General features: G+C 42.2%; 1 protein-coding gene across 1 annotated transcript in view; it reads right to left on the reverse strand.

Annotated features, from left to right (window-relative positions):
* Positions 1-11,701: 11,701 nt before the first annotated feature.
* PTPRE (protein tyrosine phosphatase receptor type E) overlaps positions 11,702-26,237 on the reverse strand; it is a 186,396-nt gene continuing 171,860 nt past the window's right edge. Inside the window, exons 16-20 of the mRNA XM_069753946.1 lie at positions 25,790-25,924; positions 25,518-25,643; positions 24,652-24,803; positions 20,289-20,424; positions 11,702-15,023 (exon numbers count right to left, since the gene is read on the reverse strand). Coding sequence (XP_069610047.1) covers positions 14,949-15,023; positions 20,289-20,424; positions 24,652-24,803; positions 25,518-25,643; positions 25,790-25,924 — 624 coding nt within the window. The 3' untranslated portion in view covers positions 11,702-14,948. The remainder of the gene's footprint in view (positions 15,024-20,288; positions 20,425-24,651; positions 24,804-25,517; positions 25,644-25,789; positions 25,925-26,237) is intronic.

The following is a 26,237-nucleotide window of genomic DNA, read 5'->3' on the forward strand; positions in this document are numbered from 1 at the left end:
ATGGCTTTTCCGCATCTCGTAAAGTGATAATATAGCGCTAGGTTATGCCATCACAATTTGATCGGTGACAGACTGACTTTTGCGAGCTCCAGTGATTCTGAGAATGAAGAGGATGCAGCACTGGTGCAGTACTAGTTCCCATTCTTCCTTCCCATTTTAAAGGGGTTTTCTCAAAATAATTTTTTTTAGGAGCGCACCGCTCTCCTGCCTCACAAGCTTCCTGCAGTGCACTCCCGACTATTGAATGTTAGGGCTATTTGAGGCTTTAATCTGAACTGCACACTCTCTAAGGCCTCTTTCACACGTCCAGATAATTCCGGTACCGGAGAAATCGGTACCGGAGTTATCCATGTCCGTGTGCTCACGTGGCACATCAGTGTGACACACTGCCGTGTGCCGACTGAGGAGCACACGGACCGTGCAGGAGACAGTGCTACAGTTAAGCGCTGTCCCCTGCTTTTGGTGCTGAAGCCGGCATTCATTCCTTCTCCCCAGTAGCGTTCGCTGGAGAGAAGGAATGAAAAATCAAGGGGTTTTTTTTGTGACACTGTTGGAGCAGCGCTTACAAGCTCTATAGAAAAGAACTTGTAAGTGCTGCACTCTTTTCCTAGAAAACCAGCCACCAGTAACAAGCAGTAAACAAAATTAAACATACCTCTATTTTTGAGATTTTTAATAACAAGTAAATTGCTTGTTTTTACAAGCACTTTCTAATTTTAACCAGGCATCATATCGAGACGACCGATTGCAGTGAATGGGCTGGTTGCATTTTACCAGAGCCACGAGGTTGGATGCACAGGGAAAGATTAATAATTTAATATTTAATTAATTTTCAGAATCATTAGGGGTCCCCCAGCGTGGTACCCCACTAATAATAAAGTGGTGCTATCTCCTTGCAATATTCTACCACTCTATAAGATTAGTGAGTGAAAGTGGAATCTCATACTAATTATGACCGACCAGGCCAGAGCATTCAATAGCTTGATATATCCGATAATCTGGTACTTCCATCGCTTTGTGGATACCAGATAATCAAAATTCTGCTGTCACTTGTACCATCTTTTACACTTTTGAATCTGCATTATTTTTTGCAGAAATTAAGACTTACAGGGATGATAACAATTTCTATAAATATTTCCCAAATGGAAGCAAAGATAAATTGTGGCTGTGGCTATACACCAGTAGAGAAATGAATTATGCTGGAAATTTTAGCAGTTACGTAAGCCTGATGTATATTTTAATTACCGTATATACTTGAGTATAAGCCGACCCCCCCAATTTTGCCACAAAAAAACTGGGAAAACTTAATGACTCGAGTATAAGCCTAGGGTGGGAAATGCAGCAACTACCGGTAAATGTCAAAAGTAAAAATAGATACCAATAAAAGTAAAATTAATTGAGACATCAGTAGGTTAAGTGTTTTTGAATATCCATATTGAATCAGGAACCCCATATAATGCTCCATAAAGTTCATTATGGCCCCATAAGATGCTCCATATTAAAATATGCCCCATATAATCCTGCATAAAGGTTAATAATGGCCCCATAAGATGCTCCATAGACACATTTGCCCAATATAATGCTGCGCAAATGCTGATTATGGCCCCATAAGATGCTCCATAAAGATATTTGCCCCATATAGTGCTGCACAAACATTGATTATGGCTCCATATAGACACTTGCCCCATATAGTGCTGCACAAACGTTATGGCCCCATATAGTGCTGCACAAACATTATGGCCCCATATAGTGCTGCACAAACGTTATGGCCCCATAGAATGCTGTACAAACGTTATGGCCCCATATAATGCTGCACAAACGTTATGGCCCCATATAGTGCTGCACAAACGTTATGGCCCCATATAATGCTGCACAAACGTTATGGCCCCATATAGTGCTGCACAAACACTATGGCCCCATATAGTGCTGCACAAACGTTATGGCCCCATATAGTGCTGCACAAACACTATGGCCCCATATAGTGCTGCACAAACGTTATGGCCCCATATAGTGCTGCACATACGTTATGGCCCCATAGATGCTCCATACAGACACTTGCCCCATTTGCTGTGATAAAAAAAAAATCACATACCTCTCCGTCGCTCAGGCCCCCGGCGCTTTCAATATTCATGTGCTGATCGTTCCGGCGTCGCTCCATCTTCAGCACTGACGTTCAGGCTGAGGGCGCGTACTATCTACGTCAGCGCACCCTCTGACCTGAGCGTCACTGCTGAAGATGGAGCGGCGCTGGAACGAGGAGCAGGTGAGTATCGCGCAGTGCTGCGCTCCCCACCCCATTATATTCACCTGCTCCTGGCGCGGTGCAGTCCCTGCTTCCCCGGCGCTGCAGCTTCTTCCTGTAATGAGCGGTCACCGTTACCGCTCATTACAGTAATGAATATGTGGCTCCACCTCTATAGGTGGAGCAGCATATTCATTACTGTAATGAGCGGTACCATGTGACCGCTCAGTACAGGAGGAACCTGCTGCTGCCGGCGCCGGGGAAGCCAGGGACCTGCAGGGACTGCGCCAGGAGCAGGTAAGTATAATTAGACCCCGCTCCCCCTCACCTGCCGACCCCTGGGTATGACTCGAGTATAAGCCAAGAGGGGGACTTTCAGCCCAAAAAAGTGGGCTGAAAATCTCGGCTTATTCTCGAGTATATACGGTAGTTACGAAATATGTCAAAAATTTTGTGGCGCCTCAGGTTTAAAATAAAAAATAAAAAAATTAATCTCTTGCTTTGTCGGACCCAGTGTGTTATTGATTTCCATAAGAACCATGTAATACTTCAATTCACCTTTAGAGGCAGTGCAGGAAAATCAAACACTTGCACAAGTTTAATTTCACAATTTCTTTGCTGGGGAAATTTTCCAAAGCCTACAACTCCATTGATAAAGTATTTCAGGTACCTGGCTTGAAGCAAATGATTGCTTACAAGAACCAATATTATTTGTATTCAGATTTATACTGTTAAATCTTGTGACCATTAAAATGGGATTACCTTGCATTACCTTTAATATTTACCAAAAAGAATCAGATTTGAGAAACCCAGCAACCCTACTGTTATTTCAGTAACTCAGGGTAAGTGGCGCCACCTAGTGGTATTAGCCAAAATTACACTTATAACAACATAATTAGACTGATTTTTTTGCAATAAATATATATATTTTTTCCAATCTTTATAAGACATATGTTACAGCAATTTACAATTTGCTTTAAACTGGTACTGCACAGGCACAAAAAGCACAGTCCTGTAAAATGTTTTAGACACATGCAATAAAAGTACCTAAAATATAAAATGCAGATAGGAAAATAATACATAACAGGAGGTTTGAATGGTATGAGCACGCAAGCCAATACTGTATATTATGCTGTTCACCTGCATATATCATATATTGTTTTTATATACTATATCAAGGGGAATTATCAATAAATAATAAATATATATATATTTTTTTCCGTTTATTATTTTTGCACTATGCATAGTTCCAGTATGTAAACGAAGCTTTGACAATCAGTCAATGTGCTCAAAATCTTAAAATCAAAGTGGTTATAAATTAGTCCTATGAAGGGGGCATAATCGCCAGTCACATCAGAGCCCTGGTGCCTGGGGGGCGCCCAAAAGACCCCCCAGCCACATAAGAATCTACCAGTGTTACATAACTCTCTTTACGGTAATGTAGTGGTATTTTATCATGTTTTCCCCATCTGATCTGCATCACCAATCTATTGATCTTAGAGAGGAGCCAATCAATTCAAAGCAAATTCACAAAAAATTCTGATTCGCCAGAGCTCGGATTTTTTTTTTCGGTTCAAGCAAAATGTCAGGAAGGAGTTTAAAAAACCAAAATAATATTTTTTTTTTTTTTTTTTACTCACCTGCTCTAGAAACACAACGTCCCGCCTGGTACTCCAATATCTCGCATCAAAGGGAGCAAACAAAGTCAGCGGAGGAGCGGGCAGGGAGCTGTGGCACCAGGACAGGTAAGGATAATAGATTTTAGCCCTTGAGTTTGTTATGCTCTGAGGTCTGCAGAGACTTTACGGCATAATAAATATATATATATATTTATTTTCAATCAGAAAATAAATTTGATGCAAATTAAATTTCCTGGCCAATTTTGATCGAATCTGGTCTGATTGGCTCATCAATGATTCATATACAATAGGAAACTTCCGTCTTCTATACTTTTTTTACCATATCGTTTAACATACAAGTATTTACCACATTCATATAACAATTTAAAGGAACACTTAACCTAGAAATAAGACGAGTGGTGGCAATTTGAAAGAGGGGGTGGGAACAAGTCGGCCCTGGGGGATGTCGGTCACACCGCGGTGGGCATGCTTCTATATTGATTGACAAGAAAGATGAGCAAACCCGAACAGTAAAGTGACTGTGTTCAGTGCTGAACTCTGAACACGCACTTCTCTCAGAAGTCCATTTTAGAGTTCGGCTTCTGAGGAGAGACAGAATATTTTACAGCACCAAGGTTCGGGTCCCCCATTGACTTCTATGGGGTTCGAGTTCAAGTTCGGTAAGAGTTCTGGTACCCCGATCTGAACTTAGGCCTGAAGTTCGCTTGAACCCAAAAATCAAGTCTGCTCATCTCTAACTGACAGCATTCCTGGACTTGTCCGGTGACCGCAGGGACAAATAAACACCTACATGTAGCCTTTACAGAAAATACAGGAATCATTAAATAGGGTATTCGGGGGCAGATTGAGTTCTAGGGGAAGATCTTGATGTCAGGTTCCCTTTAAATAAGGAACCAAGCATCCTCACTGTTTGTTATTCTTCAACATTTTCTACCTGATCCTGAAATAGTCAGATTAGTAGAAATCCTGCAGACAACACAGAGGTTAGTTTCTAGCTGTCCAGTCTTTTGCCCTATTTCACACAGGGCAGTGGGGAGAGGCTCCTGCTGCACCTAGATGTCTTAAAACCCTACATATGATAGTAAGAGGAGGGAGGATATGGCCGATCTTCTGAAATACACAGATTTTTTTTTTTATATATTTCTTATTTACAACTATGAACTAAGTAGATTTTTGTTTCCTTCTTAGTTCTCTTTCTGTGCTTAGTGTTCCTTTCATGGAGCATTTTGTACAAAATTGAAACGCTGTGTTACTTTGTAAGACTGGGGTGGCAGAAGATGTAGCCTTACACAGGACGTAACAGTGTATCAGTTCTGCCAGGACACTTCAATTATTTTTATGTGTCATCTATCACTCCTGGAATCTTCTGCAGCCAGTAAATGCCGGGGTCTGGATGGATAGATCTCTTGTAAAATGATCATTTTTAGCTTCACTTAGATTATGTACATAGACAAGTTCGTCATTTGCATTACTGGTTTAAAATAACTATTTCAAAGGGTTCTTTTTTTTTTTTTTTTTTTTTAAATATGCATGCTTTAATAATATGACGTTGCCCCTCCAGTCTTTCCCCCGAACAAATCCCCTTTTAAAAAGAAATCTACCAGAAAAATAAATGAAGAGTATCTTTAGTGTACATTAAAAATATGAAAAGCGCGTTTTATTTTGTTACTTCTATCCAGAGATATGATCACTTAAAGTTACGAGCCTCCATAATGCACTAATCAGAGATTGTTCTGATTTTTGGCAGCGTCATTGCAGATTACAATCACCCTCTAATAAAACGTAGCCGTATCTACAGTCATCATTGACACTACTGAAGCCAGTTAAAATCCCAAGAAAAGGCTAATTAAGAAAGAACTTGTCCATGGAATTTAGCAAGAGAAAAAAAAATGGACATTCGAGCATTTAATGGAAACATTTTTTCCTTATATTCAAGTTTATTTACACATATGAATATAAACAATGCACAGATAACAAGTGATAAAGGGTAAAAAATACCAAGTAATATTTAAAGGGGTGGAGACACCTTAGTGCCACGTCCTGGGGGGTTGGTATAGAAGTCTATATGAATATCTAGTCCAGGTCAAAGAATAAAAATATAGAATATTCAATTAAAGTAAGAAAATGGTGGACTAGTCAATAAATTGCAATTAATCCTGCTAATGGACCCTTTTAGCTGTACCTGATTATATAGGTATCAGTGTCTCCTTATGTATACTTAGCCCCTCGGCGTCGGCAGGTCAGGGGTCCTCTGTTATTTATTGTGGATTAATATATGGCTTTTCAATTGCACTTTATGAATAGAAACGTTGATTAAACACCCTTGTGTCTGTGCCATGTTGGTTTTATTATTAATTGTAGGTCTGGTGACCACGTATAATTATTGCACTATGCACCTTATATAATCAGGTACAGCTATAAGGGTCCATTAGCAGGATTAACTGCAATTTATTGACTAGTGCACAATTTTCTTACTTTAATTGAATATTCTATCTTTTATTCTTTGACCTGGACTAGATATTCATATAGACTTATATACCAACCCCCCTTGGACGTGGCACTAAGGTGTCGCCACCCCTTTAAATTTTAATTGGTATTTTCTTACCTTTTATCTCTTGTTGTCTATGCATTGTTTATATTCATAGGTGTAAATAAACTTGAATATAAGGAAAAAAAAATTCCATTAATTGCTCGAATGTCCATTTTTTTTCTCTTTGGGTACTGAAGCCAGTTAATAAATAGTTAATGTTATAGGATGGTTTGGCTTTGCACTTTGTCAGGTAGTGGACATGTTGTCAGCACAGTCTTTAAGTGGTGCAGCCTCGGGTTTTGGGACTGTATCTTCAAACGCTCATATTTCAACATAAAAGTAAAAATGGAAAAAAAAAAAAAAAAAAGCTTTCACATTTTTAACCCCTTGGTGTGCACTGCAGCTATTTAACATCTTAGTTGCTGCAGTCATAATTGCCATTTAAAAGGTCAGAAGAAATTAGAAATGGACACACGTCAAACGGTTAATGTACACTAAAGACCAGTTTTTATCACTCCCTCCCGCAACATACACGTAATCCATAATTTCATGATGCATTTCTGTGCTTTTCATCGATATATCACCACTTTATCCTTTCATTTATAACATTCTTTAATCCCTTATTCTCTTCTCTAAATGTGTACATTTCAATAAATAGAACTTTTCTTTTCACGCTATAGCGGTATAGTGTTAGTTAGATACCTATGCGAATGCGCACACTTGCCATTAACTCCCATTGTAAAAATAAGATATCACAGTCTATACACATACAATTGGAAAAAATATACCCGACCATATACCTTATGCCAAATAGACAGACATCTGACCAAAAGAACCTTATAGCCGAATCGCAGATATACGTCAGAAGCGTTTCCTGATGTAGGCGCCAAACATATAGCACAAAATGTGACCGACGATGGGGTAACCTGTGATTTCAAAAAATATTTCTGTATCGTGATCCTTGTGAGACAGAACCCCTTATCTATTATATAGTAAAATAGAATATCCCTATCTTATAATAATCGTATATACAAGATCACTTTGTTTATTGCAGCACTTGAAATCACGGACAAAATCGCTATTTGTTTTCCCTTTAAACAGAACCTGAAAATTAGATGTCTCGAAAAAAAAAAAAAGTCAAATTGCACAAGGTCAAGTAGCGGAGATCCTACCGGTCCTAAGAGTAGGTCCTGCTACTGTATCAGCGGCCCTGTAATACCTCATCTAAAACCTGCACCATATAGATTTATGGAACGTTAGCGCTGCAAATTGCCTTAGTTCTTGGATGATCTGTGCATTACTGCCCTGCAACTGGAATTTGTGAACTTAACGCTTTCAGAGAACTCGTCACTTGATTCATGCTGCTCAAACCACGGGCACGGACTGCACGGCAGCAGCCTGGTATGTTCTTCTCCGAAACTCTAAGATAAAGTTTAACAAGACGACCGCGGACAAGAGGGAGTGACCTGACTAGTCCGCTCCGGACCAGCTTCTCTCTGCCCCTCTCCAGGGGAGTGATGGAAGAGACCTGTCAATCACCTGGAGCAGAGCTTGGAAAAGCTCCTTCTGAAATGCCAGAACGTTTCAGAAACTAACATACCTGGCAGCAATTGTGCCGCTAAGCTCTGGTTCATGCTGCCCATGTCTTGACAGTTTCCCTTTAAGGGAAGCAGGAGATTTGGAGCCTTGTATAATGATATATGGTGCAAGTTTTGGCCCCACGAACCCACAAGACATCCTTACGTTTTCATAATTTTACCTATTTACCTATGGACGTCATTTTTACATATAGTAGTGGTTACTAGTTAACAAAATTGCACTAAGTCTCCGCAATCTTAATTTCCTTCATTCATTTCAGCCCACCCCTGATATGCAGTTTGCAGCCTGATCCAAGTTTCAGATTTTTTTCCCATGTGCGAGTGTCTCTCTCAGTAATATAGGCTGGATGTGAGTTCTGTGTTGCACAGTTTTAATTCTGCACTTACCGTATTTTCCGGCGTATAAGATGACTTTTTAACCCCTGAAAATCATCTCAAAAGTCGGGGGGTCGTCTTATACGCCGGGTACGGCGTGTGCAGGGTGCGGTCCTGTATGGTTCCCAGGGTCTGGAGGAGAGGAGACTCTCCTTCAAGCCCTGGGATCCATATTCATGTAAAAAAAAGAATAAAAATAAAAAATATGGGATATTCTTACCCTCCGACGGCCCCCGGCTCTCAGCGGTGCAAGCGGCAGCCTCCGTTCCTAAGGATGCATTGAGCGAAGGACCTTCGATGACGTCGCCGTCACACAACCGGTCACGCGACTGTGACGTCATCGCAAGGCCTTTGCTCAATGCATCCTTAGGAACGGAGGCCGCAGCTTGCACCGCTGAGAGCCACGGGCCTTCGGAGGGTAAGTATATCCCATATTTTTTATTCTTTTTTTTTTTACATGAATATGGATCCCAGGGCCTGAAGGAGAGTCTCCTCTCCTCCAGACCCTGGGACCATCCGCACCGCACACGCCGTATAAGACGACACCCAGCGTATAAGATGACCCCCGTCTTATACGGCGAGTATATCCCAAACTCCATATTTTATATGGAAAAGTTGGGGGTCGTCTTATACGCTCAGTCGTCTTATACACCAGAAAATACGGTAGTTTCTCTTAAAGTGCTTTTCTCCATCTACAGACTGTTTTCACTGCCCTCCTTGAACATTTTTTTCCCGTGTCCATGCTGTGAAAATCTACAGTATGTACAAACCCCTCCCTGACAGAAGAGAAGGGAGAGCAAAAAGAGTTGTCAGGAGCAGGAGTTCTGATTTTTTTTTTTTAGCTACCGTATATATGGGACTTGCAGAAAATTTGCAGCAGCAAATAAAGAATTAAAAAAAGATTCTATACAAAGGCGTGTAAGCCTTTACAACGTTCTTCCCATCAGTTTGTCGGCTAGTATTTGTAAATATAAGCAATTTTATCATTTACTGCTTATTTAAATTTTCAGCCGTTCTTGAGATATTAACACTTTTGTTTACAGCTCGTTGCCTTGGAGATCGACCACCGCTGTTAGGGCACACACTGCCGTATTTCTCGTGTGAGAATCGCATAGTAAACCTAGTTCTCCTGACCTGAGCTTGACAGCTGCATAGTAATCCATCATGCTGTCATGCTCAGGTCAGGAGAGGTGCCGGCCAGTCCGTGCAGTGCGATGCGATTCCCGGCAGTCTGTCTCTGCCCTTAGAGAGTAGAAAATGTGCAGTGCTTAAAAGCTCTTTTCCATACAGCTTGTTAGGACTGTTTTAAAGCTGACCAGGAACGCCAGAGCACACTATTACCTCCTAATCACGGCCAGCTTCACTGCAGTGTTTACAAGCTAGACAAGCAACAGTGGTCGGTCTCCTAGGCAACAAACTGTAAACAAAAGGAAAGTGTTCATATCTCAAGAACGGTTCCAAATTTTAACAAGTAGTGAATAGCAAAAGTGCTTGTTTTAAAAGGCACAGCCCAAAAATATACATAAATGAAGATGGGAATTACACTTTGCATCATTGTGTGATGTGGCTGCCTCGTTTAATGGGTTTAGGTAATGAACTAAGTCAGGCCCTGGGTGATGTGAAGCATGCGACCTGACATTACTATGGACACATGGTAACAGCGGCCTATTGTAGCATACTAGTGTAAGGGGACAGGCAAGGGATATTCAGAGAAATTAACTTAGAGACTTTTTTTTTCTTTGAGTGAACATGGAACTAATAGTTCACGTAATAAAATAAAAAATAAATAAAAATCTGGGACGGCAAAACCACACGACTAAGTTATACGTAGATTTAAGAACAAAAATAAGAAATGCTTACTAGTTGGTACTTAAATGCTCTACGCCAAAGGTGAATGCAAGATAAATATAACAAAGTGAAAACTTTTATTATCCTCAGGAAAAATTACGTAACAAATGGGGGTGGGGGAGGGGGGAGGAGTTTAGATTGCACCGAAGCTACGGCCGTTTTGCACTGACGTACCCTTCTTCTGGCCCAAAAGAAGCGCAGATCAGCATGAAACAGCCGTAGCCTTATTGAGTGCTATCCTGTTCTTACTATATTTATTTTGAAAATTGAATTACATTTTCTAAAATTTTATGGCTAGTAAAGGGAACATGAATGTAAGGGAATGGAGATGTATTACTCACCGGACGCCACAGCCTCCATTCATCTCAATAGAAGCGAGACTATGTGTGCGGAAAATTCTGCACTGAAAACAGAACTGGGGACTAAATGTTCTTAGAATGAGTAGGACCCAAACTGCAGGAGGCCGTATCCGAAAGGTTAAATAGATCATTTGTCATATGATTAAGTACTGTATATGGCTTTCTGTGAATTAGGCTCGAGCCTAAAGAAAGTAAATAAACCGTAACGTTTCCTGATCTGGCTGCAGACACATAGATCCAATCTCTAGCTCTGTAAATGATGGAATGTAAGCATGTATCCTGCACACTTATTACAAAAGTACACACATTCATGTTTTATAAAATATGATAGAAAGTGATTTTTTTTCTTAAAGTAACCCTCTATTTTTTTAAACCAAATACGAAACGGCTTAGCTAACAAATTCTTAATGCAATATTATAATTAAAAAATGCTCCTTTTAGCCCCAGGCTGGTGAGAAACAAGCTTTCCTGATTACACAATGTCTCAAATTCAGTATTGTAAGGTGAATCACTCACCAGACCCTAGAACGACCACCATTATTAGCCAGGGCGGAAGCTTACTTCCCTTGCCCTTAGGGTACCGTCACACTATACGATTTACCTACGATCACGACCAGCGATATGGCCTGGCCGTGATCGTAGGTAAATCGTAGTGTGGTCGCTGGGGAGCTGTCACACAGACAGCTCTCCAGCGACCAACGATGCCGAGGTCCCTGGGTAACCAGGGTAAACATCGGGTAACTAAGCGCAGGACCGCGCTTAGTTACCCGATGTTTACCCTGGTTACAAGCGTTAAACTAAAAAAAAAACAAACAGCACATACTTATATTCTGGTGTCCGTCAGGTCCCTTGAAGTCTGCTTCCCGCACTCAGTGACTGCCGGCCGTAAAGTGAAAGTGAAAGCACAGCCGCTGTGCTCTGCTTTCACTTTACGGCCGGCAGTCACAGTGCGGGAAGCAGAGATGGCAAGGGACCTGACGGACACCAGAATGTAAGTATGTGCTGTTTGTTTTTTTTTAGTTTTACGCTTGTAACCAGGGTAAACATCGGGTTACTAAGCGCGGTCCTGCGCTTAGTTACCCGATGTTTACCCTGGTTACAAGCGAACGCATCGCTGGATCGCATCGCTAGATCGCTAGATCGGTGTCACACACACCGATCTAGCGATGACAGCGGGAGATCCAGCGATGAAAGAAAGTTCCATACGATCTGCTACGACGTACGATTCTCAGCAGGATCCCTGATCGCTGCTGCGTGTCAGACACAGCGATATCGTAACGATATCGCTGGAACGTCACGAATCGTACCGTCGTAGCGATCGAAATGTTATAGTGTGACGGTACCCTTAGTCATAACCTTGGTCCCGAAATCGTTCTGGTAGTTGCTAAAAAATATTTCACATTGTCATAACTTAGCTTGCAGAGTTGTTGTATCCAATCGGTAGTTATCCAGCAGTTGCAAAACTACAACTCTCATTATGATGCGTTTTTGCCTTCAGGAAAACTACTGGATATTTGGAATTACTAGCAGCCTTGCAATTTAAAAAAGGTTTTTTTTAAATCAAAATCGCAATTAATCCTCTAATTGTACGAAACTATATAACTTGTTGATCAATGGGTGTCAGACCATTGGGACCCTCAGCGCTCCTGAGAATGGGGCTCTGGAACCCCAAGGACATGAGCCACCATTGTGTTGAATGGAGCGAAGGTGCACATGCTCCATCTCTGCTCTATGGGACTGGCCAAGAGAAAGCCAAGAATAGCGCTCCACTATATTCACCAAGAAACAAGACAGAAGAAGAATCAACGCTTTCGAAATATGGTGCTGGAGAAGCATGTTATCACTAGCATGGATGGGAGGAAGAAACAAATCGATTTAGGAACCAATAAAAGCCACACATCAATGGAAGCAAAGATCACCAAGCTACGACAGTCCTCGTAACAGTGCGCAACAGACAGACCTCATAATAGTTTGCAACCAACAGTCCTCATAAAAGAGCACAACCGAAAGTCCTCATAAAAGAGCGCAACTGACAGTCATCATAACAGAGCGCAACCGACAGTCATCATAAAAGAGAGCGCAACCGACATCATAAAAGAGAGCGCAACTGACAGTCATCATAACAGAGCGCAACCGACAGTCATCATAAAAGAGAGCGCAACCGACAGTCATCATAAAAGAGAGCGCAACCGACAGTCATCATAACAGAGCTCAACCGACAGTCATCATAAAAGAGAGCACAACCGACATCATAAAAGAGAGCGCAACTGACAGTCATCATAACAGAGCGCAACCGACAGTCATCATAAAAGAGAGCACAACCGACATCATAAAAGAGAGCGCAACCGACAGTCATCATAACAGAGCGCAACCGACATTCTTCATAAAAGAGCGCAACCGATAGTTGTAGCTCATAATCCTCCCTCCATTTTGCTCTTCACAGCCTCTTCCCACTGCCTTGGGAGCACTGTGGCAGCATCCCAGTCAACAGCAAAGTTCAGGTCTGCTATATTTTTATCCCATGCTATTTGCTATCCCATATCTTTATCGCATGCTTTTGCTGACGTACTGGCACTCCCCAGCACAGGTCCCATGATTACAATGATTTTCCTCCCCTTTTTTGCTCTCGACAGCCCCCCATTTTTCTCCCTACCTTGGGAGCAGTAGTACGACATCCCAGCCTACCATTAAGTATAGGTCTGTGATCTCTTATTTTTTTTATTATATGCCATTTAATTGTATGTAGACACTCTCTAAGACTCATGATTTTTTTAACCCAGGAATATGGCGGACCAACGGCAGCGCTCCCTCTCTACCTCCGCAGAATCCCTGTATCATGTTTTAGGTTTGGAAAAGAATGCCCCTTCTGATGACATCAAAAGATGTTACCAAAAGCTAGCATTGAAATACCATCCAGATAAAAACCCAGAAAATCCAGAAGCCTCCGAGAAGTTCAAGGAGATCAACAATGCACACGGTATACTAACAGACGCCACAAAGAGGAATATCTACGACAAGTTCGGGTCACTCGCACTCAACGTTGCGGAACAGTTTAGGCAAGAGAATGTCAACACATAATGTGTGCTGTCCAGCTGGTGGGCTAAGGCTCTTTTCATGTCCTGTGGCCTCATCACCGGATGTTACTGCTGCTGTCCCTGTAGTGATAAATAAACATCAATAAAAAGAATAAATCAAAAGCATAAAGAGTCCTAAAAGACTCTGCTGGAAAAAGTGTAGCCTCGAATGAAGAGAGGAGGTAAGGCCACACATGTCAATGGAAGCAAAGACCACCGAGCTACGACTTGCCCACTTTGGTCACATCATACGAAGAGAGCATTCACTGGAGAAGGACATAATGGGTGGAAGAACGGAAGGAACAAGGTGAAGAGGACCTATCTAGGCTTGCACAAGACCGATCTTCCTATAGAGCATTCATCCATCAAGTCGCCATGGCTCACGATCGAGCTGAAGGCTTATTATTAAAAATAATAATAATTATACATTCACCAATCCAATAGACAACAAATGGAGCAGAAGTCTAGAATGTGCACCTCCATTTGCTTCATGATGGGGCTCTACAGACCCCATTCTCGGAGTTCCACAGCCACATTTTGGGATCACTTGGGGTCCCAGCACTCAGTCGCCCAGTGATCAATAAGTTACTGTATGTCCTACTTTATGGATCCGTGATAACGTGGAAAAAATCCTTAAGCGTCAATCTCTAAAAAGAGTAGTTTTATTAATAACATTGCGCCTCGTGTAATAAAACTAGAGCAAACCAAAAGTTCAGCCATTGCCCGTGGCATAGACTGGCGCTCTCATTTTTCTAAGGCAGTGACCTGTTTGGCTGCTTACGGACAACTGCTTCCCTTTTTGGTCTGTGCTAAATGTTATACTTTGGGACAATTATGTAAGGAAACTGCTCTCTAATGATATATCATTGACCCCAATGGTGGATGATGCTTGGACCACCTTTGATGAAGGAGCTTTACATTTACATCGCAGCATGAAATTCAGACACTATACACAAAAGGGCGCTATCCCAATCACATTTTCTTATTTATGCCATAAAAAAAAAAAAACTTCGGCATATAAGGAAATGTTTGGTTCCATAATATACATGCCATATTATAAATAAATATATACATTATTTTACATCTACGTCTTCCACACCTGGAAGGCTTTTTGTATTGGAATCTGTATGTCATACCGAAATGGATGTATAACCGGAAGCGTACATCATTTTGTTATTTGGTAGCAGAGAAAAATACAAAAGCAGAAAACCATCGACGAGATAAATTAACAACAAAATAGATCATATGAATTAGTCCTGTATATAAAGCGGGTTCAAGTCCTTCACTTGAAATTGGCGTAATCTGAAAATATGTCAATAAAGTCTTGTACCACTTTGTAGCAGAATTCATACTGTTCCTGCAAGAGAGAAAATGACAAATTAGCGGGTATACCCCAATTATGCCATTAGTCTTGACTAATACATTCCTACCATTTTGTGTTTACAGCTCCATTGCAGACCTATGTAAAAGACGACAAGTAGGCCCCATGATGTTGGATTTTGTAGTAATATTCCCTTTCATATGTTCCCTACTTCTTGCTAAGAAGCCGAATTTAGCAAGACCACATGACCTGTCATTTGGAAAGGCAAAATATTGTAGCAGTTTATACGCACCGGACAGCGGTACGATGCTACCGCCGATCAGTAAACCCTTACCGATTGGCGGTTATTTAACCACTTAACGACCGCCGATACGCCTTTTAACGGTGGCAGTTAAGGGTACTTAATCCTTTTTAACAGTGCTGAGAAGTTGGAGTTTCTACCAGGGAACATGATTCGGGTTGGTTTTTTCAGTGTTCGTCGTTATTAACAGAATAACGGGGATCGCAAAAAAAAAAAATCAGATTTCCCATTTAATTTTTCTCTCCTCTGATGTGATTGCACATCAGAGGAGAGAGAAATGGGGTCCCCCAATTCCCCGCCTGTACCTTCGGTCTCCCTGGACCCTCCTGCATCCCCTAGTCCTGTCCCCCGGCCGCCGGTGTCTTCTTCCGGGAAGAAAATAGGGGGCGCATGAGCAGTGCGCATGCCGAGATCTGCCGGCCGGCACCTGGCAACAATAGGACATTTTTCCTATTGGTTCATTTTGATCACTGTGATAGGGTCTATCACAGTGATCAGAATAAAAAAAATAGTAAATCAAACACCCCTTTATCACCTCCTTAGGTAAAAATAATAAAATAAAAAAATGTATTTATTTCCATTTTTCTATTAGGGTTAGGGTTGGGCTAAAGTTAGGGTAGGGTTAGGGTTGGTGTAGGGTTAGGCTAAAGTTAGGGCTGGGCTAAAGTTAGGGTTGGGCTAGGGTTAGAGTTGGGCTAGGGTTGTGGTTATGGTTGGGATTACTGTTAGGATTGGGATTAGGGTTAGTGGTGTGTTAGGGTTAGATTTGTGGTTATGGTTAGGGTTGGGATTAGGGTTAGAGTTGGGCTAGGGTTGTGGTTATGGTTGGGATTACTGTTAGGATTGGGATTAGGGTTAGTGGTGTGTTAGGGTTAGATTTGTGGTTATGGTTAGGGTTGGGATTAGGGTTAGAGTTGGGCTAGGGTTGTGGTTATGGTTGGGATTACTGTTAGGATTGGGATTAGGGTTAGGGGTGTGTTGGGGTTAGGGTTGTGGTTAGAGTTATGGTTAGGGTTGGGATTAGGGCTAGAGTTGGGCTAGGGTTGTGGTTATGGTTGGGATTATTGTTAGGATTGGGATTAGGGTTAGGCTAGGCTCAGATTGCGTTAGGGCAATCCGTTTAGCGCTAAGCGCTAGCGGATTGCGCTAACGCAATGTCTTTTTCGGGGTCGCGTTTAACGTCCCCGCTCTCGCAGATCCCTGATCTGCGAGAGCGGGGAACGGACCTCGGGCACGCGCTAGCGATGCGCGTTCCCATTGCTGCCAATGGGCGTGCTAACGGACGCGTTGCACGGCGTTAACTTCGCCGTGCAACGCTGTTTGTTAGCGCAGTCCCATTAACGCAATCTGAACCTAGCCTTAGGGGTGTGTTGGGGTTAGGGTTGTGGTTAGAGTTATGGTTAGGGTTGGGATTAGGGTTAGAGTTGGGCTAGGGTTGTGGTTATGGTTGGGATTACTGTTAGGATTGGGATTAGGGTTAGGGGTGTGTTGGGGTTAGGGTTGTGGTTAGAGATATGGTTCGGGTTGGGATTAGGGTTAGGGGTGTGTTGGGGTTAGGGTTGTGGTTAGAGATATGGTTAGGGTTGGGATTAGGGTTAGGGGTGTGTTGGGTTTAGGGTTGGAGTTAGAAATGGGGGTTTCCACTTTTTAGGTACATCAGGGGGTCTCCAAACGCGACATAGAGCCACCATCGATTCCAGCCGATTTTGCTTTCAAAAAGTCGAACAGTACTCCCTCCCTTCTGAGCCCTGCCATGCACCCAGACAGTGGCTTTCCCCCCACATCCGGCATATTGGTGTACGCAGTAGAATTGCAAAACACATTTTGTGGTCCATTTTCTCCTGATACCCTTGTGAAAATAAAAAAAAATTGGTTCCAAAGTTAAATTTTTGTGAAAAAAGTAAAATGTTCATTTTTTCCTTCCACATTGCTTTAGTTCTCGTGAATCACCTAAGGGTTAATAAACTTATTGAATGTGGATTTTGCCCACCATGATGAGTGCAGTTTTTAGAATGGTGTCACTTTTGGGTATTTTCTGGTATAATAACTCCCCAAACTCACTTCAAATGTGAGGTGGTCCCTAAAAAAAAGTTTTTGTAAATAGTTGGAAAAATGAGAAATCGCTGGTCACCGTTTAACCCTTATAACGTCCTAACAAAAAAAAATTATGTTTCCAAAATTGTGCTGATGTAAAGTTGACAAAAGGGGAAATGCTATTTATTAACTATTTTGTGTGACATGACTCTCTGATTTAAGGGTACAAAAATTAAAAGTTTGAAAATTGCTACATTTTCTCTTTTTTTTTTTTTTTACAAATTTCTATTTTTTTTCATAAATAAACGCACCTTATATTGAAGAAATTTTACCACTAATATGAAGTACAATATGTCACGAAAAAACAATCTCAGAATCAGTGAGATACGTTAAAGGGACTCTGTCACCTGAATTTGGCGGGCTCTGTTTACGGTCAAATGGGCGGTGTTTTCTGTTCTTTTATGCCACCCCTTCCTTTCCCGCTGGCCGCAATATTGTCTTGAATTTGATTATGCTTACTCCGTAGTACAAGCACGCACAATGCAATCTTGCCTTGCGCACGCGCAGTATGCTTTGCCCAACTGCGGGCAAAGCCGAAAAGCATTAGTGTGCATGCGCCGGCGCACTGTGTCCCGGAACACAGCTAAATACTTCCGGGACATAGTGCGCCGGCGCAAGCACACTAATGCTTTTCGGCTTTGCCCACAGTTGGGCAAAGCATACTGCGCGTGCGCAATGCAAGATTGCATTGCGCAAGAGTGTACTACGGAGGAAACCTAATCAAATTCAAAACAATATTGCGGCCAGCGGGAAAGGAAGGGGTGCATGAAAGAACAGAAAACACCGCCCATCTGACTGTAAACAGAGCCCGCCAAATTCAGGTGACAGAGTCCCTTTAAAGCGTTCCAGAGCTATAACCTCATATAGTGACAGTGGTCAGAATTGTAAAAATTGGCTTGGTCATTAAGTACCAAATTGGCTCTGTCACTAAGGGGTTAAAAGCCAGTTTATACAGGCAGACCAAAGTAAACATTGCGCTAGTTCTGGCAGCACAAGTCCTGAGAACCATGATCTTTTGCACTGCCCAAGTCACTCAATGCTTGTGCATCAGGTGATTGGGAGCCTGTTTACACTGCAAAGATAATCGTGAAACGAGCATTTTTATCTTGCACTGTAAATGTAGCTTAGATGAGGACAGTAAAGTAGGTGTTCGGAAATGTGGAGCCAGAATGTAAAACCGTTATCTCAAAGTGGAGAGAACTTCATAATCTGAGGGTCCATTTACAGAGCAAGATTATCGTGAACGGGCGCTCTCAAAAACGCTCATTTCACAACAATCGCAGTCTAAATACAGGCTGCTGATCAGCCAACAAACAAGCAAAACTCGTATTCCTCTGATGAAAAGATCTTTTGTGCTGTACAAAAGATCATTGTTTTCGGTAGCTGGTCATCCGGTGTTAAAAGGAATATGTCAACAAATTTTTAGCCATGGAATCTGAAAGCTACATGAAGTTGGGACAGAGAGGCTGATTCCAGCAAGGTATCACCTACTGGAATGATTAGTGTAGTTTTAATAGAATCCCTGTTTTCTCTGCTGTAGACGTAGCAGAACTCGGAATGCTGAGCCCTGTATAACTACGTTCACACACCTGATTGGCTGCTTCCTGTGTACACTGTGCATTGCTGACAAGCTGCCAATCAGTGGTGGGGGCGGAGTTACACAGATTAGCCTGACTGGTTGGCACCTGAGATGTAGTCCTGTAGTGATAATCTACTGCTGATAAAACACTGTATTGAAACTACAGCAAGCTGATGAGCAAGCGACACATCTTTGGAATTAGGCTCTCTGCCCCTACATTATGCTGTTTTCATATTATATAGCAAAAACCTGGTGACAGATTCCCTTTAATAAGACTCATGCTGCCGAGAAAAATGGCAACCTATGCGCACTGAATGATCAATTGCAAATCGTCCAGTGTGCAATATTAAGAACATTCTGCCTGTGTAAGCAGGCTATTCAATGGCTGCTGATCGGTAAATATTTACTAATCTGCAATCGTTTAATGCCACAAGTTGGTGAAGTAAACCAACCTTGAGATGTCAAAAGCCGCAAAGATTATCCATGCTCGGGCAATAGCGTGGCACGGGTTGCCGGCACCTGGGCCAAAACAACTGTTTTTATCCCTAATTCAGCAATAATGCCCCATAAAACAAATAATGGCAGCTGAGTGCCCCTTAAATACAAGTAGTGCCCCTTTACACAGTACTAATGCCCCCTTAAAAAGTAATTACACCTCCTGAATCCCCTTTTTATGTCATGGGTTATCTGTTTTAATTGGTAGTTGTCTCTCAATGATAACAAGATAAAAAGATAGTTCCAGTATTCGGTTGTACTCTACAGTAAAAAAATATTTAAAAAAAGTAGTGAATGTTAAAATCCCCTGCAGTGCCTCCGCAGGTGAATTGAAGCATTACACAGTGGTCATTAAACTTAATGAGCTGCCTATGTAATGAATGGACCTGGTGGGTCCTCCAGAGTGAGGAACGCTCCATTATCATCCTAGGATTCCTTTTCTAGGCAGGATGGTGGATTAACCCATAAGGGAACTCTCTCATATTTATCATCTAAGCCATTTTTCTGGAACACATTTATGAATTAGAGCTTCTCCTGCACCTAAGGTAGCTGTATACAATGACGCCCCAGTGTGTGGCTGCACAATGTCTGTGTGCTGCTTCACAGCCTCAGGTGCCTATAGAAAAAGATATTCTCCCTTTAATGCAAATAGATGTCTTAGAATGAGGCAATCTGATGTACAGCGAGGGTCTATACAGCTGTACGGGCATACAAGATGGCCAGATGCACAAGCCCTTGGTCAGCACTAATGACAGTTTTATGGGTTATAGTGCAAATATGTTTTTTCTTGTCATTTAATATACTGAATTCCTAAAGACAAGCCTCCACTCACCAGTGTTTGCACCATGTGCGGCCGCTGCATTCGTAAACTTTTCACAGTCTGAAAAACATCTAGTAGCCCCTCTGCTTTCACTCGCTCCAGGATATTGCTTAGGGCAATGAATGTCCCCGTTCTGCCAGCTCCAGCGCTAGAAAGGAATACACAAATCATACATCAAATCTGGCAAAGCTTCTTTCCATGTTTTATGTCAAGGTGTATTTAGCTATAGAACCTTTTTATTATTCATTTCCTCCTTTTATATCAAAGTCAAAGTGGGCCTCTTGTTGTCTCCCCCAATATTTCTGTATCTCTTAGGCCGGTTTTACATGTCCTGATTATTGTCAGTGTCCCTGTCTGTAATACTTGCGGCACACATGTACCACGGATGCCAGGGAGACAGTAAGAGCTGTTCCCTGGTGCCGAGAATCAGTGCGAGCAGGGGAGAAAAATGAGAGTTATATTCAAGTGAAAACAATGACAACAGGCAGCGGCTGATTTGACTATTACTCCCATCAGCCTACACCTGCTGCCGCTAATAACAGTGACAGGTAGTATCCCTCACCCGCTGCCTGTGCTATAAGTAAATAAATGGCGTGGGTTCTCCTGTATTTTCTATAACCAGCCAGGCAAAACTCACAACTAGGGGCTGCAACCCTCCGCGGTCAGTGTTCGCAAGGTTGATTATCAAAAATAGCTGTTTCCTTCCCAGATCTTTCCTACAATCCCCACATTCGATCACTCGCCACTCCTGTCACCTACACCGCAAAAAACCTCTAGAATTCGACCTTTTCCTACCTGTAATTCCGCAAAAGCTCTTACTGTACCTCTTACTCATTTTTGTCTGGACTATTGGAACTCTCTAGAAATTGGTCTCCCTCTTACTAAAACTCTCCCCTCTCCAATCCATCCTTAATGCAGCAGCAAGGTTCATTTCCCTCACCAACCGTTACACCGATGCCTCTTCCTTGTGCCAGTCGTTGCACTGGTTGCCCATATGATACGGAGTCCTATATAAAGTTACCACTTGCAACCATAAAGCGGTTCACAGTTCAGCACCATCCTACATTTTCTCCCTTGTCACAGACTAGCCCCTTACCTATGCCCTCTGTTCTGATAATGACATAAAACTAAAATCCTCAATAAACCGAGCCTCCCACTCCTGTCTCCAAGACATTGCGCGTTACGCACCAGTTCTTTGGAATGCTTTACCCATAACAATTTGTTAATTCCTAATGCCCACACTTTCAAGCGTGAACTAAAAACCTATATTTTATAGACTGCCCTGTTGCCCCACCTCACTTATCTAACTATCCCCGTTTCGCCCATACAACATTTTCTTGAAAATCATGACCCTCGTAGCTTCTGTTCATACACCCTCCATGCACTTAATAGCCCTCTGTGTCTGTACTGTGTACACATTGGCTGGTGACCGGTTTGTGCAGCGTTATGCGCATACCCTATTTAGTATATTATGGCTGTGTTGTACAATATAAGCAGATTTTATCATTTACCTTTCGTGTCTCCCCTATTTCCTCTTAGATTGTAAGCTTGCGAGCAGGGCCCTCACTCCTTTTGGTATCTGAGCTTATTCTGTAATGACTTTATATTTTAGAAGGGACTTTTACCAATAATAAAGTGCTGCAGAATATGTTAGCACAGGCACTGTAAAAATAAAAATTATTATTCCTTCTATTTTGCCGACCATGTTGTCCTTCCCCAGTGATTACTCTATTCGCATGAGGTGTCCAAAGTAGGTAAATCATAGCTTGATGATCCTTGCTTCGAGTGACATGTCTTGCTTGATTTGTTCCAAATTGATTTGTTTGTCGTTCTTACCATCCATGGTATCGATAACATCCTTCTCCAGCACCACATTTCAAAGACGTTGATTCGTTTTGTGTCTTGTTGTTGATTTCGCATCCATATGTTACCTCAGAAAAGACCAGACTATGTAGGAGCCGTGTCTTCGTCGCCAGTGAAATGTTCCTCGATTTGAAGACCTCGTCCAGTGACTTCATTGTTGATTTGCTCATAGCTATTCTCCTATTGGCTTCCGGTATCGTCGCTGAATCTTGAGTGATCATAGAACTAAAAATCCCTCCATTTTTCAGAATGTAGAGTACTCACCCCCGTCCCTCCTTTTTCTTATCACATAGATTTCCAGTAAGGAAACAAGAGCCGATAGTCTCCTAGACAATAGGCAATTGGATGTGGCTGAACAGTGAATCAGCTAGTTAACATGCAAGAGCTCCTTTTAGGACTAAGGGTACCGTCACACTATACGATTTACCTACGATCACGACCAGCGATATGACCTGGCCGTGATCGTAGGTAAATCGTAGTGTGGTCGCTGGGGAGCTGTCACACAGACAGCTCTCCAGCTACCAACTATGCCGAGGTCCCTGGGTAACCAGGGTAAACATCGGGTAACTAAGCGCAGGACCGCGCTTAGTTACCCGATGTTTACCCTGGTTACAAGCGTTAAACTAAAAAAAAAAAACAGCACATACTTACATTCTGGTGTCCGTCAGGTCCCTTGCAGTCTGCTTCCCGCACTCAGTGACTGCCGGCCGTAAAGTGAAAGTGAAAGCACAGCCGCTGTGCTCTGCTTTCACTTTACGGCCGGCAGTCACAGTGCGGGAAGCAGAGACGGCAAGGGACCTGACGGACACCAGAATGTAAGTATGTGCTGTTTGTTTTTTTTTAGTTTAACGCTTGTAACCAGGGTAAACATCGGGTAACTAAGCGCGGTCCTGCGCTTAGTTACCCGATGTTTACCCTGGTTACAAGCGAACGCATCGCTGGATCGCATCGCTAGATCGCTAGATCGGTGTCACACACACCGATCTAGCGATGACAGCGGGAGATCCAGCGATGAAAGAAAGTTCCATACGATCTGCTACGACGTACGATTCTCAGCAGGATCCCTGATCGCTGCTGCGTGTCAGACACAGCGATATCGTAACGATATCGCTGGAACGTCACGAATCGTACCGTCGTAGCGATCGAAATGTTATAGTGTGACGGTACCCTAAGACCAGGAGGATGTCTTTTGGTGTGTAGACAAGAAATATAGTTTGGACAGGTGATTGAAATTTAGAATAGACAGGAGAACTCTTTTCAAAGAGTTACAACAATAAGTTACTTGTGACACTGTGGTTTCCTGCAGGGGTTAGACTTACAATAGCTAGCCTGGACTCGATGTCTCCAAAACAAAAGAAGGTATATCAGAGTTTTTATAAATCAGATATTGATGAGACATACATTTTCAGTGCCAGGGCGAACTAGGAAAGAGAATACATATTTTTTCATATCAGTAACCCCTGTCTATAGGCCACAAATCGGTAATGAGCAAATCAATGACAGCAACCATGTCATGTATGGTGTCTAAGTAACAGTAAAAGCCCAATAAAAAATATTTGCGGCAATCTCAAACTTCTGTGGGCATTCGGAGAGGAGTTATTGCATAAGTTGGAATTTTCATAAAATCCTGAAGGGCTGAGAACAGCCCACAACCTGGCCCATGTGAGGTCATCACAGGGGGAAGGTGTGTTGGTGTAACTCAGGTGCTAATAAAAGATAAAGCCAAATTATGATCTCGGCTCCTGTAGAGAGTTACACACATCATGCATGCATGGAGCCCGTTCAGTGAATGTCCCCAAGCGAAGTGCTCTCCTTCGGCTGAGTTGACTCGTCTCTGCAAGTGATGCAGCAAGTTCTTTTGTTAATCCCTTATTTTATGTTCCTGTGTATGCTGCACTGTTTTGACCCCTTTTGTAAAATCATTTTTATATTTTTCATAAACACTGCCTCTATTTGGATTAAATATAAACTGTAATAGTTCTATTCCTTTTGTTCTGTAAACCACGCCTTGAAGTTATACGCTACCTACCAGACCTCCAGTGAGCCTGTGTATAATAAAAATAACGACTGGTGGTGGCGGCGAGTAGTGCTGGAGTTAGCAGTGATCGAAAGGGCGTATATACATATTCCATGTGTTGGAATCGGAGGAGTATATACCATACACTCACTGTCAGTTTCCCCATAACCGACCCATTAGCGGCGTCCTCCATTATTTGTCAGTCTATCGTGTAATTGTACGGACGATGGGGGGCAAGAGAAAGCTGTTCGACATAAAGATCACTGCAGGTGGTTCTGCTTGACCCTCCCAGGCTGCGATAAATTCTCGACAGAGGTGAATTTAAAAATTACTTGTTTTAACCTATACTGTACCTTTCCCTTTTATAATAATGAGACTAACCCTTTAATCCATTTTTGGAGGCAAACTTTGTAATATAATATACAATTACACAGGTAGGTATGGAAATTGAGTCGATAAGCAACCAATCCATGACGCTGGAATGGCTGGACTCACCTGCAATGCACAATGATGGGATGGTTGCCCGTCTGTTGCTGCTGTTTTTGGACGGCTGCAATAAGATCTATCATCCCTTTACCTTCTGCAGGAATTCCTATCTCAGGCCAGCCATGGAAATGGAACTGACGAATCAGTCGTGGTTGTTTCTCCTGCATAAATATATTGCAAAACTGTTACTAAGCTTTATTTGCAAACGCACGTTGAAGCATGGGATTGCTGAGAAATGCCTCGAGCGATTCTGAGCACTTCATATAGAATTATTTCAGTACATTTCTTCACTCTTGGCACCTTTTCCTGGCACACAGATGCAAGATATTGTCACAAAACCTGAGAGTATCATACAGAATACTCGGCCCACTGAGCACTACTGTGAATGGGAGAATCGGGCGAGATAACGGCCAGAAGACGGATCGGCCAAGCCATTGTTAGAGGGAATGAAAAACTAACCATTTTTCGTCAGTGTTGGATACAATTTTCATCCACTTTTGGTCCATGTTTCTATCGTTACCACCTATGTGGCAGCTGTTTTTCTCATATGAATACACAGATACATAAAGTGGAAGAGCGCACATCTGTATGAGGCCTTACTCATATATCATTCGCAAGGAGACATACGGAAAGGCGTGTGAATGCAGAATAATTCTGTATTCACACAACATCTTTTTAAGGTGAATTGTTTTCGGAATCCACCTGAAAAAGCCCTGCGAAACCGCCACACAAAAAAAAATGGACATAATGCGCAGCAATGTCAAAACGACATTGTTGAGCACATGTTTAGTCTAGTGTCATTTATTTTAACCCCTTTAAAGGTCAGAAAACAAGTGTCGTTTCCAGGTAAAGCTCTGAATTGTCTCCAATATTACCTGGATGCTTGTAGCTAGGAAGTCTCTGATACTGATTGCTTCTAGTAAACGATCACTCTTGCTTTCTATAGTTATCTCTCCATGTGTCACAGCGCCCTCGGATGGCCAGTACTGACAACATTTCTCCTGATGGGAGGGAAAATAATCAGATTAACGGTATTTTAGAGGAGAGCTCCATCTTCGTTATATGGATCATTATGCCCTCGGACGCCATATCACGCACAAAGCATTGCCTTGCTTGATATTTGCCCTTTCCACTCGTTTCTCTTTACCTGCTCCCTTTCCTGCAGTTCTGTGAGAATCACGATTGTGTGGCACTTCCACTCCCACACCATCCTCCAGAAATCCTCCACCGTGTGCGGCAGAGGACCTTGCGTTGCGATAAAATAGTCTTTTTGTCGATAGCCCTAAAAAATAAAAAAAATGGTATAAAGGCAGAAAATATAATAATTGTGTGCATGAATCCTATGATAAGTTACTTGTAATGTAGTAATTACACATATGCTATGCCACCAATGTATAGAAATATCTATAGCATAAAAAATATTTATAGCATAAAAAAATAGAGTATAAAAAAAGAAATGAGCAATAGGAAAGAGAAATAATTGAGAGGAATTCATCATGAGTATTTGAGAATTTCTTGCAGTTTGTGATGCATACACGGCTTGAGGTTATCCGCTGCCATCCAGAACTACTCACTTCCGCATCATAAGTGAGCAG

This window comes from Ranitomeya imitator, chromosome 2 (genome assembly GCF_032444005.1).
Source record: "Ranitomeya imitator isolate aRanImi1 chromosome 2, aRanImi1.pri, whole genome shotgun sequence".
NCBI lineage: Eukaryota > Metazoa > Chordata > Amphibia > Anura > Dendrobatidae > Ranitomeya > Ranitomeya imitator.